General features: G+C 38.3%; 1 protein-coding gene across 2 annotated transcripts; it reads right to left on the reverse strand.

The window, feature by feature from the left end:
• Positions 1–1407: 1407 nt before the first annotated feature.
• dhx37 (DEAH (Asp-Glu-Ala-His) box polypeptide 37) lies at positions 1408–14739 on the reverse strand. Of its 2 annotated transcripts, none has more exons than XM_042420810.1 (27): positions 14605–14739; positions 14293–14397; positions 13424–13593; positions 12363–12475; positions 11871–12246; positions 10722–10870; positions 10503–10595; positions 10271–10367; positions 9796–9909; positions 9467–9683; positions 8356–8455; positions 8190–8253; positions 7962–8097; positions 7798–7874; positions 6195–6427; positions 5965–6076; positions 5741–5847; positions 5107–5295; positions 4731–4855; positions 4068–4184; positions 3807–3979; positions 3495–3609; positions 2890–3027; positions 2711–2805; positions 2149–2222; positions 1930–2027; positions 1408–1826 (listed from the first exon to the last, which is right to left on the reverse strand). In XM_042420810.1, exons 2-27 carry the CDS (start codon positions 14393–14395, stop codon positions 1750–1752), a joined length of 3462 nt encoding a protein of 1153 aa, XP_042276744.1. In that variant the 5' UTR covers positions 14396–14397; positions 14605–14739; the 3' UTR covers positions 1408–1749. The 2 variants fall into 2 exon arrangements, with proteins under 2 accessions (XP_042276744.1, XP_042276743.1); XM_042420809.1 differs by having other exon boundaries at positions 8190–8260; positions 8357–8455; positions 14605–14738.
• Between the last annotated feature and the right edge of the window lie 1046 nt (positions 14740–15785).

Raw genomic sequence — 15785 nt, forward strand, 5'->3', positions numbered from 1 at the left:
TAAAATCTTATTTAAAGGATAGTTTCACAATTTTTCAACTGTCAGGCACCCAAATGAACAGTGAAACAGGTTTTTCTTGCTGTAATCATTCCTCCTGTTCATACTGGCCATTAGAACATTCCTTCATATTACACTTTAATAATGCAGTGTTTTATTGTCTTTCCAACACATTGTTCATGTGAAGGAAATGAGCATTACTCTGGTCCTGGTCCAAGTGCAATAAGATATAAAAACAAAACAACACACAAAGTATGGGAATAAAATATAAATACCAGATAATAATGATAATAATAATAATAACAACAACAACAACAACAACAACAATAATAATAATAATAATAATAATAATAATAATAAAAAGTATAAATGTTAAAAAAGTATGAAAGTACCAAGTAATAGCAGCAGTGGCAAGAAGATGTATGTAGAAGAATATATGCAGATGCATCAATGCATGTGCACTGGAGCCTTTGAATTTCCACATCACACTCGTGTAAGTTTCGCACCACGACTGGCTTCTAACTAGTTTTAATATCACAAAATCAGCTCATAGGTACACGCCTTAAACTGAGTTATAAGGTGAGCACTGAGACACTTTCCTCTTTCAGGAGATGAATGTGAAAACAACCTTCTAGTTTCAAACTTTTACATACATCATTCTGCACAGTGAAGCTCAAACATCCAACTGAAGTAACAAGAAGTAAAACACATTTTTGTGTGGGGAGACTTTAAAGTTGCAGGACTCACAAGAGATGAATTTTAAAAAAAGAGTAGTCAACATTGAAGCAGAAAAGGCTATTGTGACTTTTAGTCCTTAACATGGACCAATCTCTATTATGATGCAACCATTAGGATTTGACAAAACAATATCACTGTAAGGTCCATTTGGTAGCTTTTCTGGAGCTTTTAATTATATCACAAAACAGCTTGTGGTGAGATGGTTAAAGGTCAGGAATGAACTTTAAACCTTTTTACCGTTTAAATCACAGAGTTCAAAGTCTATGAAGTGCTCAGACATATAAAAAATATCTACAATTCCTCGACCACTGGGAAAACTCCATCTGCTGCGGAGGATCCTCCAATATGATCAAAAGCACCATAAAAGCTACTAAATGTGACTTGTGGTGAGATTGTTTTGTCAACTGCTGTTTCTGAAATCAAGAATGAACTTTCAGTCTCCACCAGCAGCTTCTTCTCATTAAACCCTAACTGCCCTGACATCATCAGGGTTATTTAACAACACAGAAAGTTCCTCCAGAGCCACAAAAGACATTATACAACAGTTTCCACAGGCTGATTAATAGTCCTCATGAGTAGTAAACAGACTTTTATATGTGAGATTAGTGAAGTTGCTGTTTAATCCTCATCAACAGTTTATATACACCATGAATAAACCACACACCAGCCTTATTCAGAGCCACAAAGTTTTAATGAGTCTTATGAAGACCAAATCAGACGTACTGTAACTGACAGCAGCACACTGATAACAATTTAAAAAGTCATTATAGAGCTCTATTTGAAATATTTTCTGCCTGAAAAAACCTGTACAAGTCATAGATAAAGTATATAAAATTACAAACTGGTGAAAAAGGCAATGTTGTGTTGTGACAGCTGCACTTTAAAACAATCAGCACAGTCTGAAGAAATCCTTTTGACAGTGAAGAAGGAAGTTCTGCTGATCTGTAGGTCAGTGTAGGTCTCTGATGAAAAGTCTGTAATTTACTTCTCCCTCCTCTTTTTAGATGTAAGCGTTCATATCGGAGGCCAACTTTTGGCTACTTCTTGATGCATGGCTTCAGGAAGCCACTGGCAGTATGCAGACAACAGGACTGTAGGAGCCGAAAAAAAAAAAACACACAAGAAAACAATAAGGTTAGATGCAAGAAGGCTAATCAAATCAGACGAGTCACGTCAAGCACATTAAATCCTCACATTTATCTTCAGTCTTCCAGGCGGAGAGGAGGGCTTCTCTGCAGTCAACTCTCTTTGACACCAGTGCTCCCAGCAAAGCCTCCGTCCTGGGCTGCAGCCTACAGCGGCAAAGTCACAGCAGTCAGAGAAAAAGTTGATCCTTATAACAAAAGTCTATTTATTGAGTGAAAAAAAGGGAGAAGAGGTCAGAGCAGGGTGTGTGAGAGAGTACCAACTTACTTTGCCCATGTTTTCAGCATGATGGAGGGGTTTGAGAGAAGGTGGCCACTGTGTTTCTTTAGTTTAGGACAGACCTGCAAACCACACAAAGTGTTAGCTTTTAAACATGATGTATAAAATATACAGACTCCAGCAGATGGTGGTTGACAACATTTCAGATTTTAATGTTCCTTTTAACCCATGGTACATAATGTTTGGGCTGGCAATTGCAACGACATGTCAGTATGTTGTTTATTGAGGCTAAAACCTGCCCAAAAGATATGGATTGATTAATTTATTCAAGGATTAGGTATATTTTGAATGTGTTTTTGGAAGGATTGGATTTATATTATAGTTATTTTAAATCACACATTATTTTGATCATAGATTAGTATTATGTGCAGTAACAATGGTTTTGTTTGATTACAGCTACAGATACTTTAAAATATCAGATTTTATTCAGGCTCTAGCTGCTGGTGATGATCAGGTATGTTACTGTTTGACAGAGCGGTTGAGTTTATGCCCAATTAAACCTGAAGCACAGACAACAAGAGACGAGGTCTTTCGGGTTTTGCTGTAGTACCTGTCCCTCAAGCAGAAACCTGGCAAACAGTTTGTAGCGCTCAACGCCATCTGGATATTCCATCTCCACTGCAGGCAGCTGCCAACCTACACGGACTGCAAGAAATACACAGGCTTTACTTAAATGTGGGGCAGAAATGCCTTCCGGCATGAAACACAGCTCTGGTGTTCAGAACTTACAGAAGGTGCTTGAACGGTGACATTTGATGGTGCCCGCGGTGGAACAAAACCACGGTGACGGCGACTCCTGAGGAGCGCCGAAATGACAATACTGAGGCAGAAACTGAGGAACCCACTCTGCTTCCACTGCTGACACACCTGACAGAAACAGAACAGAGGACAAATTTATCAAGATGGTGAACTATCAGCCAAACTTCAGCAAACACAGCAACACTACACCGTACATTTCAAGCCGATTGTTACTGTACTGTGAGAGGAATTTGACTTATTGACACACAATAAAAAACAAGACGACAAGATGATTTAATATTTAACCACAAAAAAATAGAAATCACCACAACACAACACACTGTAAACACATTGATAGTCATGTTGTTTAATATAAAAGTCATAGTTATGTTCTGAAGATGAAGTCTAGAAATCATGTTTTTTTTAAAATATGCAAACAGAAAAAAAAAACTTAAGAGTAGAAACATATAATTTCTTAAAACCATCGTCATGCAGTGAGGAGAAATAAGCACCTGGTTTGTGGGCTTTTTTACATTCAGGTTACTGTCGTTAACACACACCAGTGACATTTCTGGCGTTTCACAAAGCTCATTTACCTCTCATGTACATCTTAGTGGTCTCCATAATCTCCTGGTAGACGACAAACTCCGGCAGCTTTTTGAACAGTGCAGAGGTTGGGTGAATGAACACCGGTTCGTCCATAAGAGGCGTCTATGAGGACAAACAGATACAGATGAGTATGCGGAGCTGTTTCATTCAAAAGTCTACCCAAACCGTGCACCACCACCAGTGCCATCGACTGGATAGGTGGTGTGCGGTTTGGGTAGGCTTGATGAGGAGGTGAAGGAGAGCGATGCAGTAGAACATTCTCCAAAACCACAACTAACAATCATCCAAGCAGTGCTTACCTTGTATCCATTCTTCCATTTTGGATCAAGAATATCTTCTGCTTGTACCCGCCTCGCAAGATGGTCTCCCAGTCCGGCCAGAACGATCTGCCGCAAGCAAACCACTTGGTGCTCTGTTGGTGGAGTCATCTTTGGATTCACAAATACTCCCACTTCTGGACACACTGCATTCACTGAGATGAAAGAACACAAATGATTTTCCTGGAATGTTTCTGCCGCACATTATGTGTTCAGTTTTCCATGTTTCTCACATGTGTGTACCTGCATTTGTAAGTTGTCCCCTGAGCCGCCGGATCTCCACCATGGCTTTATACCTCAGGCCGTTCTCTTCGCAAAACTTAGGTGTACAGCCGGCAAATTCACAAGCACCAACAGCACCTGCAGTCACATGTGAGCACAAATATAGTAGAAACACATTGAAACACTTAATATAGAACATGCTGTATAATAAAAACTGCTTTTGTCTTTTTCTCTACCTGTGAGGTGTCAACTTTTTTGCTACAAATCTGCAACTCAGGGGTGTATGTAAAAGTTCTGTCCTATAAACAGTGATCATAGATTTTCTGGGGCAAGTCTCAATTAGATCCTTCAAATCAAGTCCCTCCTGATGTCGAAACCCAGCATCACTGATGCTTTGTTGCACCTATAACTGCACCCAACAGTGATGTCAGAGGGTCCCTGAGTACACCTGTACATCACTGTAGCAAGATGAGGACTTAAACCATCTGAGGTCAGCAAACACAAGATGTTCAGCAGTTGTTAAGCTATATAAATCCCACCTGCTTCATGCTAAAGCCTGGAAGAAAACTGATTTTGAAGCGATGTCATGTGACATTTCAAGGTCAACACATGACCTGACAGACTCTGCTGCAGTCTACAGTACGATACTTTCCTATACTGCAACCTGAACAAAATTAGACTTACCCAGCATGACCATGAGGTCCCCCAGCAGGAGTGAGGCTCCTTGCCCAGCCCAAAGCCTCCTCATTTGGGTCAGCCGAGCCCGACGCTGGGACAGCTTGGAGCTCTCGTCTTCATTACCTGCAGGTCTGAGGAGAGACAAAAACGTGTTTTGAATATAAAATGATGCATACTGCCTGAAAGGAGCACTGAGCTTGAAACGTGACGCATGTGTTCATGTGAATTGAGTCATCTCATGTTTAAAAAAAACAAAAAACAAATAAAAATAATACATTTCTGCAAGTGAAGAGCTTCCAGTCTGTTTTCCAGTGGATTACATTCACGGCCACATTGGAAGAGTTCTTATAAAGAGAAATTAGCCTAAAACATGTGTCCTCACCTGTTAAGGTCTTCAAATATCTCCCTGACTGTCATGGCTGCTACTGCAGCAATAACGTAGGGCAGGCAATCCTGCTGCTTCCCGAGCGCTAGCATTTTAGCGTAACGCGGTGCGACAGGGAACGAGGCCATCGCTCTGCCCAGCGGGGTGATGGGACAGCTCAGCCTCGCCTGCTCCATCTCTTTTATGCTTACAAGAAAAAAAAAAAAAAGAGTTTAGACAGTACAGACACGTGATATGACTACTAATTTGCTCAATTTATCTAATGATCACACTGGGTAAACCTAGAGATAAAGACCTAGAGACCTAGAGTTAAAATTTTAAATATAAAAAGAATGGGGTGATTAGATGAGAAGATTTAAGGAAAAAACAATGAACAAGATCTGACTTCCTTTAATAATGAGATGGATGTAAAATACCAATTTGTTGTACTCTCATTGGTGTGTAAAACTGTCAGTTAAAATGATAAAAAATATGCTGATAACTGAATATTGTTTTTTAATGTTTCCCTGAAAGAACCAGAGTGTGAGCAGAAACAAAAATCCCTCAGCACTACCTGAACTGTTGGAAGAAATAGTTACGTAATCCAAGAAAGCCAGAGAGAAAAAGAGGGAGATCCAGCAACAACACTTACCTTCCGGTGCGAGGCGGCTCTTTCAGAGCTCCCAGTGAGACTAACAGCTGTTCTGCTGCAACGAGAGCCTCAGCGGAGGGAGACGTGGGGAAGGGGAAATTTACCACCTGCAGACACAAAAAAACATGAAGGTGGTTCTATGAAAAGAATATGTTTTCCTCTTTTACAGCAGTATTTCACACCACAGCCTGCTGGTAAGTCTGAGTTGTTCAGTGTTTACTGACCTTGTCTATGTTGAGGTCCTTCATCTGCAAAACCAGGTCTTCCACAGGCCTGCGAGTGATCTCTGCTTCTGAGAATAGACTGAAGTCTCCAAACACAGCAGACGAGTACAACCTGCAGAAAGATCATAGAAACTGATTAAATTAACTATTTTATATACTGAGATGAGACAAAAATGTGTGAATATCCTCCTCAAGTAAAAACTGTAACTACACAGTTTCAAAGCTCTGACCTGTAGCAGTGTCCCGGCTCTGTTCGTCCCGCTCTACCTGCCCTCTGATTGGCTGAGGCCTGTGAGGTCCACGAGACCTTGAAGGACGACACTCCGGTCACACGATCGTAGAAACGTTTCTTGACCCGACCACAGTCCACCACGTACTTGATGCCGGGGATGGTCAGAGACGTCTCAGCCACGTTGGTGGCTACGACACACAGACGAGCACCAGCTGGAGGAGGCCTGAACACCTGCAGTCAGGAAACACACACATACATGATATCATGGTAAGAGAGAAACATCTTCAGAGGTTTTTTTAGAGTTTAACAATGCAACAGCAGACAGATTTCAATATTTCTAAACCACTTATAAACGTACTTATGCAACTTTCCTGTTGCAACAGTACAGAAAGATACAGAATCATATTAATTCTGCTGTAGTTTTTGTTAGAAAATATACTATTTATATTTGAGTTTAGGTCATTTAAGCTTCTTACCATCAGTAGTTCACAATAGTATCACGTTAGAAAAGACAGTTCTTACCATTAATATACCAAGAAACTTGTGTACATTACATTTACATTTTAGTCAAATATAAATCAAAATGGAAAACTTTACACCTTTTATATTAAATATATTTATATAACATATATATTTTATAATCACTGTAAATGCTATTATCAGATCTATCAGTCCAGTAGACGTCTGTAATTGTCCCAGTTATTGTTATTTGGACATTTTTGATTTGTCAACAAAATCCGAACTCAGTGATTCCCAGCCGACCCTACGTGGTCCTGAAATTAATCTGATTAAATGGACGAGAAAAAAATCTGTTAAAGAATATTATCTTTTATTCTTTCTCAAATTTGTGCTTTTTTATGGTAAAATACTTGATACTTTTACCTCTTTTGGCCTATAAATTAACATGATGCGCCAGATGGTTTGTTACACAGAACCATCTGAGAAGTCGTCCATGGAAACTGTTTGGAAAAGGGCGGGCACTTTCAAAAAATACTTGGCAGGTGATTGGATGAACCATCCGTCTGTCAATGTCTTACCTTGTGAGGCAACTGGATTTGCGAGATCACAAGATCACATAAGAATCCTTATAGGACGCTGATTGGTCCACACAAGCACATAACTATAAGCCTGACAAGATGGGTTCTTGCGTGATCTTGTGATGTGATCTCACGAATCCAGCTGCCTTGCAAGGTAACCTATAAATATCTTTGAGTTGAAAACAACCCAAGGAGGAAAAAAACACTCTTTGGTTGAACTGCTAATGGCTGAAACGAAGCCATAACTTGTGATCAAGTGTCCAGCTAATCACTGCTTCATTTTAAGTGGTCACAAAGGAAAAGGTTTGGCAACCACTGCTACAACTGTATACAGGCGACTCATGGAGTACAGCTGATATCTGAAAAATGTGCGATCGTGTACAGTGCAGACACCATTCACATCTGTCACTGTGTGGATTTCAATGACTGATTATTTTTCATCTTTTGTTGCAATTTTTACTCTTTGCTACCAATGAAAATATTCCAAAATGCTAAAACAACCAAATTCCTTCTCCAGGATCATGATTTTCATCCATTTCAGCGCTGACATGATAATAATCTCACCTTGGCCTGCTGCTCCGGGGCCAACAGAGAGTACAGAGGGAGGACATAGAGAGGAATAGACGGGTCTGCCTTCTCCTCTATAGAGACAAAACACAGCAGCGTTACAAAGGACACTTATCTCAAACACATCCCTCTACATTTGGAGAATTAGCGGTGAATCTTGCCTGTGTCGGCGGGATCGTCTCCGATGTCCAAGTCAGAGCCTTCATCCTCATCCTCTCCGATCCCCGCATCTCTGTCCTCGTCCCCTTCATCCACCGGCAGAGCGGAATAGTTATCCAGGTCGATACGAGGCAGCGACTGGAGACAGACGGATGTCACAAATATAACTTAAAATGTCTGTAAAAACTGCTATCTGTCGAGGACTGATACAAGTAAAAGTTAGCACTCACGACAGTCTTCTTCTGTTTGGCCTTCTTAAACTTCCTCATTGCCTCTGAGGTGTCTGCCTCCTCATCCTCACCTGGACAGAGTAACATATAAAAACATGCTCTCTGCTCAGAGATGCTGTATTTCAGCGAGCGTGAAAGTGAGCAAACAGCTACATGTTAACACTCACCGGTGGTTGTGTTTCCCTTCCTGAAGGGAAAAGCTTTTCTCAGCTTTCTGCACAGACCGTGAACCTCTGCCTGACCAGTGAGAAAGACCAGGATCCCACCTAAAGGACGAAGACATGGGATCAGGTTAACAACCAGAGGACTGCGGGTCAAACTCCAGAAACAGCTGTCCTGCTTACTTCACGTTGCTATGGATACGTGCTTAATTCACATCTAAAACAACAACACTGAAAGATATAAACTTTAATATTACACAAATTCTTCACTTCTTTCTTTGATCTGGTTTATTTAAAATATTTTACTGTTTCCTTCAGTTTTCCTTTCATGTTATAACAAGATATTTTTCACATAATTCTAAGATGTTTTCTTGTTATTACTAGATACCAAATTATTCATTTTTACAAGAAACTTAATAATAACATCATATCACTTTATCTTGTTATATTACAAAACTTTCTCACTATTTCACAAAATCAACGTATCTCGATAAAACAAACTTTTCTCATTACAACATGACTAGTTGATAAGATGTTATAATAAAAAAGATCCACTCAGTGCCTAAAGAGACAATACTGCAGCCGACATTGGTTAAAAAAATAGAAAATTACTGGTTTAAATGGTTTCCCCATAAGAAATATTCACATGTAACTAACAAAAATACACTTATTATCATCATCAGTCTTTCATTGTCTGTTTGAATCCAACATTAATATCACAAATAAAGGAGAGTCCGTCTGTGGGCGGGTCATGTAAGAGCCAAAACTGACTTTAAATAATTGGGAATTAGCAAATAAGTAATTGTTATATATAATATTGAACAGGTATAGTAACTGATAATCATGAGTTTGTTAGTGGGAATAGTTTTTTCGGTTGTTTGGATGTTTTGATATTGTTTATAGTTGTTTATACTTTCACCTTTGTTTAGTTTATTGCACATGTGCCATTAGTTAGATAACTTATGTTTATAGAAGAGCAAAAAAACTGATCAGTAACTTATAAGAATGGAGAAACATACAAAGTGGATATCTTAAAACACACTTATTATTTTATGATCTTTAATTTCACCATCACCTATAGATTAATTTGTCAAATGATATAATGTGTCTGTGCACCTGGAGGCAGCATCCGGTGGATCTTGCAGGTCTTGTGGAAGGCCTCTCCGGCGTAATCCTCCAACGGGGTACGTTTGTTGAAATGGATAGTGACCGGGAACTGGCGAGCGTCCACCTTAATGACGGGCGGAGGCGTCTTAAACAGTTTCCGGTTGTCTGTGAAGTCCTCCACCCGCAGAGTAGCTGACATGACCAATAACTTCATGGGCAAACCTTTCTGCAGAGAGGAGGAGAGAGAGAATACGTACGTGAAATAACAGGTAGAAACAGTATAAAATATGTCATACACATTGTAGAAAACATCGCACACACACAGCAGCGTGAATCACCTTGTTTCTGAGCGGAACGATACGAGACAGCAGTCCAATGAGGATGTCTGTGTACACACTCCGTTCGTGTGCCTCGTCGATGATTATCACACTGTACCTCTGGAGCAGGAAGTCCTATAAGACAAGATAGTTACAGTCAATAGTTACAAGTTAGGTACAATAAATAATTACAGACACATGAAGGCACTTAAAGGCTCACAGAGGGCATTAATGATGTAAAAAACAGTTTTCAACTATCTAATGATTCATATTTATATTGAAAAAACTGTTAGAGCCATTTATACAACAGACACATAGTTGTAAATAATTTAGATTTTGCTGTATTTGATTTGCTAAGAATAATAAGCAGTCCCATAGTTTCATTGCAGTATGCTTAATTAGGAAGCTCAAACTGTTATCTGTTGTGCTGTGAAACAGTCATCGCACCAGTAGTCCATATTCCTTCAGTCTTCTTTAAGGAAAGTAAGGTTAATACCTTTTGAATCTCCTTCAGCAGAACACCATCTGTCATGAACTTGATCTTGGTCTCGTCAGTCACATTCCCCTCATATCGGATCTGGTACGACACAACCCTAAACACACGCCAACAGGCACCGTTACAAAATATGATGTCACACAGAGGTTTTTTAGTCTCTATTAGTTTGTGGTTTTCAGATTTCTTCATGCTAAATATCTTAAGACGTCTGCAGGGAGGGTATTGTTGTTACCGTGTGGACAGGTTCATCTCTTTGCCCACTCTGTGGGACATGCTGACAGCTGCTACTCTTCTTGGTTCAGTGATGCCTATAATGCCAGCGCCACTGGAGGAAACAAGAACGAAGAGATGGATAGAAATCAATCACATGATATCAGATATTAATGTGTATTCACGTGTAAAGCGTTTCTATCCAGTTAGACCTTAAAGGACCACAAAGAGGATGCGCTACCTGGCGTAGCCGGCCTCGTACAGAAACTGAGGCACCTGTGTGGTCTTTCCACTTCCTGTCTCTCCACAGATGATGACACAGGGATTCTCTCTCACTGCCTCCATGATGACCTGCTCCTCTGCGAGCACCGGCAACTTCAAACGGGACTCCTGCAGCAACGGGTTGAAATAAACTTAAAGCAAAGGCGATCTTATTTACATGGCACCTTTTAACAACAACGTAATTCAAAATGATCAGTGAGAGATATTAATGAATAGGGAGAATTCAATTTATAATAACAGCTGCAAACAATGATTATTTTCTCTATTGATTAATCATTTGGTCTGTAAAATTTTGTAAAATAAAAAATGCTCTTCAAAGGTGATGTCATTAAATATCTATAATGTCAAACAAGGAAAAGCAGCAAATTCTCAAAGTTGAGAACCTGAAACCACCAATTATTTCGTCTTTTAGTTAAAAAAAAAAAAAAAGATGTACATGATGACTTGATTTTAAAAAATTGATGATTAATTTTCTGATGAGCGACTAACCGTTGTATCGACGAATCGTTGCAGGTTTAATATTAATAATAAAAAAAGCAGTGGCAAACAGCTTTGTTTTAAAAGAGCTCAGAACAGACCTCAAGTTTTCTGAGTTTGTTCCAGATATGTGACGTATAAAGACGATTAAGGCTGCAACTGACAATCATTTTCATTATTGATTAATCTGTTGATTATTTCCTCAATCAATTGTTTTGTCTATAAATGAGAAAATGTCATAAAATGGTGAAAAATATCAATCAAAGTTTCTCAAAAGCCCAAGATTCAAACTAAAATGTTTCTTGTTTTGTTCCGACCAACAATCCAAAACCCAAAAGATCTTCAGTTTACTGTCACAGAGTAAAATATTCACATTTAAGTAGCTGGAAGCAGAAGAATTTTAGCATTTTTTCTTAAAAAAATAACTCAAAATGATAAATTAATGATCAAAATAGTGATTCATTTTCTGTCGATCAATTAATCGTTGCAGCTCTAAAGACAAAAATGTATATTGGCTTAAAATTACTCTGCACATTATTAACCAATAATATAAAGCAAACTGACAAGACACCAACTATCTGAAGAAAACAAGAGTAGTTTACACACATTTTCTCTGATGTTACACACACACCTGTATTTCTGGCAACCTGTCAACTGGAATAAAGATGGCCGGCTGCGACGGCTTCTTGATTTGGACTTTCTCCTGATCTGAAACCTTCTTCTCACTCTTTTCTTCTTTCTCTGTCGTCTGTTGTTCTTCTTTCACCTCCTGACAGTGAGATGTTGTTTCCTTAGATTCACTCATCTCTGTGGTCTCATTCGCTTCCACATCTTTGCCATCCTCATCCTCATCAGACGATGTTTCCAGATCGCTACTTTCTTCTGCCTTCTGTTCTTCCTCTTCGTCGTCTTCTTCCTCCTCCTCTTTCCATTTCCTCTTCCTGTTCGCTCCACTCAGGCTGCTGATCTTCGGTCCAGAGTCTCCATCTTGTAGTTCGTCTGATGACCTGGAAATAACCCCAAAAATATAAAAACCGCATGTTCTCCACATCCTCCGCTGAGAAACAGACTCATCGTACTTCCTTTGTTTATCTGAGCTAACATGTTTCATTCATGAACTCACTGTTTCGTCTGGTAAAGCTTCCCTCCTGTGCCCAGTTTGGACGTGGTGTACAGCAGCTTCAGCTCAGACTCTGGAAGCTGAACCTCCGCCAGCTTGGTCAGTATGTCTGCTCTCTGAACAGGAAAGACAGGACGGGTCAGTGGGATGTGCTCTAGTCCTTTATGTCAACGATATAAAGTTACTTAAAATGTTATGAACAGTATACGTGATGATCTGCTGTGTTACTATGAATAACCAAGCAGGGATTAATTGGTTCAATCACATGTCTAGTGGCATCCTGATAATGACAACTAATGAGTTTTTGTAGAAAACCTTTTATTCATTTAACCAAAAAAAAGGCAAAGTTAAATTTTGTCTACACACAAGCGGCTTTACAAAACCTCTACCTAAATAAAATTGGCAAAATTTGTGAATCAGTGAATATTTTAGTCTATAAAATGTCACCAAAAAGTAAAAATGAACATCATAAGTTCTCAGAATCAAAGGTGAAGTCTTCAAATTGCTTGTTTTGCCCAACTGACAGTTCAAAACTCAACTGTATTCAATTCACGAGGATATAAAACAATGCAAATACTCACATTTGATAACATGGAAGTAGGGATGCGACTATTATTACCACAATCAGTTAATCAACATTTTAATATTCTTATTGTTTGGTCTTTGAAAATTTGTGAAAAATGACCATTACAATTTACTGAAGCCCAAGGTGATGATATCAAATTCCTTATTTTGTCTGACAGACAGTCCAAAACCCAGAAGATAATCAGTTTACTATCACATGAGACAAAGAAAAGCAGTAAATCCTCACAATTTAGAAGCTGGAATTTGGGAATGTTTGGCATTTTTGCTTGAAAAAAATACTACAGATTAATAGATTATCCAAATAGTTTCTAAATGACTTGATCAATTAAAACTGTTCATTAATTTTCTGTCACTCAACTGAATTAATAACCGTTTCAGCACAACTAAAAACATTAATGTGATGATAACTGTAAGTACAGTCTTGACCACTTTTAGAACAACATGTTTGGATCAATCTGCAGCATCAGACCGTCTCTCACCTGAGCTTTCTTCTCCTTGCGCTCCAGCACCTTCTGCAGCTCTTTCCTCTGTTTCTTTGTGAGGGGCTTTTTGGTGGAAACAGGTGTCACTGAGGGTTTCTTCTTCTTGGCTTTGTTGGCTGGAAGGACCAAAGCGTTGCTCTCATCTACACCCTTCAGTCTGGCTCCATCTGACGAAAACAAAGACATCAAGAGAAGTCAGGGGACATTAAATGGGACTGGCCATACAGTTTCACCTGATCATGGATTTCACTTTAAGGACGGGTTCACAATTTTCCAAACTTAAAACAGTCAGGTGTCCAAATGAACATTGAAACAGGTTTTTATTGCTGTAATCATTTGTCCTGTTCATAATGACCATTAGAAGATCCCTTCATAATGCACTTACAATGTAAGTGATGGGGGACAAAATTGACAGTTAAAAGTTTATCTGAGGCTAACATGAAGCGTCAGTCGTCCAAATGAGTCAAATCAAGTAGATATCTTTCAACGTTACAGTCTTTTTAGTGCCAAAGTCCCTCTTTTTGTTACTATACTTCCACTGCAGCTCAACAGGGAAACACAAAGGGAATTTGATGCTAAAAAGACTGTAAATGTGTCAGATATCCACTTGATATGACTAACTCAGACTACTGAAGCCTCATATAAGCTTCAGATAAACTTTCAAATGCATTTTTGCACAAAATGACTGTATGAACACACTGCTGTTTTTGTCCTCCTTTTGTCCTGCACATTTGAAGGGGATCATTTCATAGCCAGTATGAACAAGAGGAATGATTACAGCAAGGAAAACCTCTTTCACTGTTCATATGGACACCTGACTGTTGTTTTAAGACAGATTTGGATCCACGTTTCTCTTTTGTTTTTACCTTTTAGTTCCAGCACAATTTCTGTCTTTTCTTCATCTGCTGGTTGTTGGGGGTCACTCTGCTGCCTCCCCTTCCAGTTATGTTTTTTCCTTAGTTTCCCCATTTCTAATTGAGGTATGAAAATTAAATGTAAAACAAACACATGTATTTAAACTCATTACTCAGTAACTCGTTACGTTAGAAACGAGGGATTTTGACATTTTAGCAGCTAAACACCGATGTAGCAACAGCTAGCTAAACTAGCTTAACCGTTACAGAATAAATGTTGTTTAAACAAGCGACTTAATCCTTATAAAGATTATAAATACAAACCTTTTTATTTTTAGAGGTCGCACCACATAATCTGAGATTTAGACACTTGATGTTTAAAAATCCAGCCTTGCACACACCTCACGTGTAAACATGTGTAGGTCCTTCAGGTAAAACTGTCCGTCGCTAAAAAATAAAACGTTGTTTCCGAAGAAAGGTTCCGCTGCAAAAATAAGAAATTCCCCCAAATACCAACTAGTGTTTGTTAATTTACATACATGTATAGCGTATTAATTGTTGTATTGTTTATTGATCAAAATTTCAAAACTAATGTGTTCGAGGCTGTTCAAATAAATCAGATAATTTCGTCTCAATTATATCAATATTCACACACGATGCCTGCTGGATTTCCATTAATTTTCTTTATTAACAGGATCCAAAATATAACAGTCACTAATTTAAAAAGAAAAAGTGCTGAGAGAAAAAAAACTTCAAAACATTGACACATAATGTGGATAAATAAATATTTATCCACATCCACATAATATTTATTTATACAATACATTTATGGGATGTTTAAAATGTCAAAAATACCGTTATGCACAAAAAGACATCTGAAATATTGTGTGAGACCTACATAAATATAATGTACAGAATAATGTGTATTCTTTTGGTAGATGAACAAATTGCACAAAATGGTATTAAAATGCAATTTTTCTACATCTGAAATATTTGCTATAATATACTTTGCAATTACAAAAACACATACAATTGACAGATATCAACAATGTGATTGCAATTTTTTTTAAAAACCCACATTAGTCTTAACTATTTCTCATTCACTCTTCAAAAAAAGGCATCTCAAGATGCTAAACAGAATAGCAAACAGAATATCAGAATTATTAGTCCACCAAAACACTAAAGTTTAAGGTCTTTTTAAACAGCTTCCATTGTTTTTGTCCCTCAGATAGATATTAAAGTTCATTTTTCAACTGCAAAATGTCCCACAGTGGTCTCAAGTTTTTATTAACCAAATTTAAGGGATTCTTATCAAAATGTTTGTTAATGTTATAGAATTAATATCCAGTTTATTGGTATAGGATTTTTTTGCCCTTTCAAATATCAATACTGGTATCAGCCCCCAAAATCCAATATGGGTCCGATAATAGTGCAGACAATTTTTTTTTTCCTTTATTTTAATTTAGTCTGTTCTCTAGTGGAATATAAGTGAGATGGTGAGAAAT

Source organism: Thunnus maccoyii, chromosome 9 (assembly GCF_910596095.1).
Source record: "Thunnus maccoyii chromosome 9, fThuMac1.1, whole genome shotgun sequence".
Classification (NCBI taxonomy): Eukaryota; Metazoa; Chordata; class Actinopteri; order Scombriformes; family Scombridae; genus Thunnus; species Thunnus maccoyii.

Bases quoted from the DNA above. Each gene is read 5' to 3' on its own strand.
- dhx37 (XM_042420809.1), bottom strand. From the start codon at position 14,395: ATGGGGAAACTAAGGAAAAAACATAACTGGAAGGGGAGGCAGCAGAGT. The intron at 10,596-10,721 runs GTAGCGCATCCT...TGTTTCCTCCAG, and splicing joins TACGAGGCCGGCTACGCCAG to TGGCGCTGGCATTATAGGCA. The intron at 5,296-5,740 runs GTAAGTGTTGTT...TTTTCTTGTAAG, and splicing joins GAGCCGCCTCGCACCGGAAG to CATAAAAGAGATGGAGCAGG.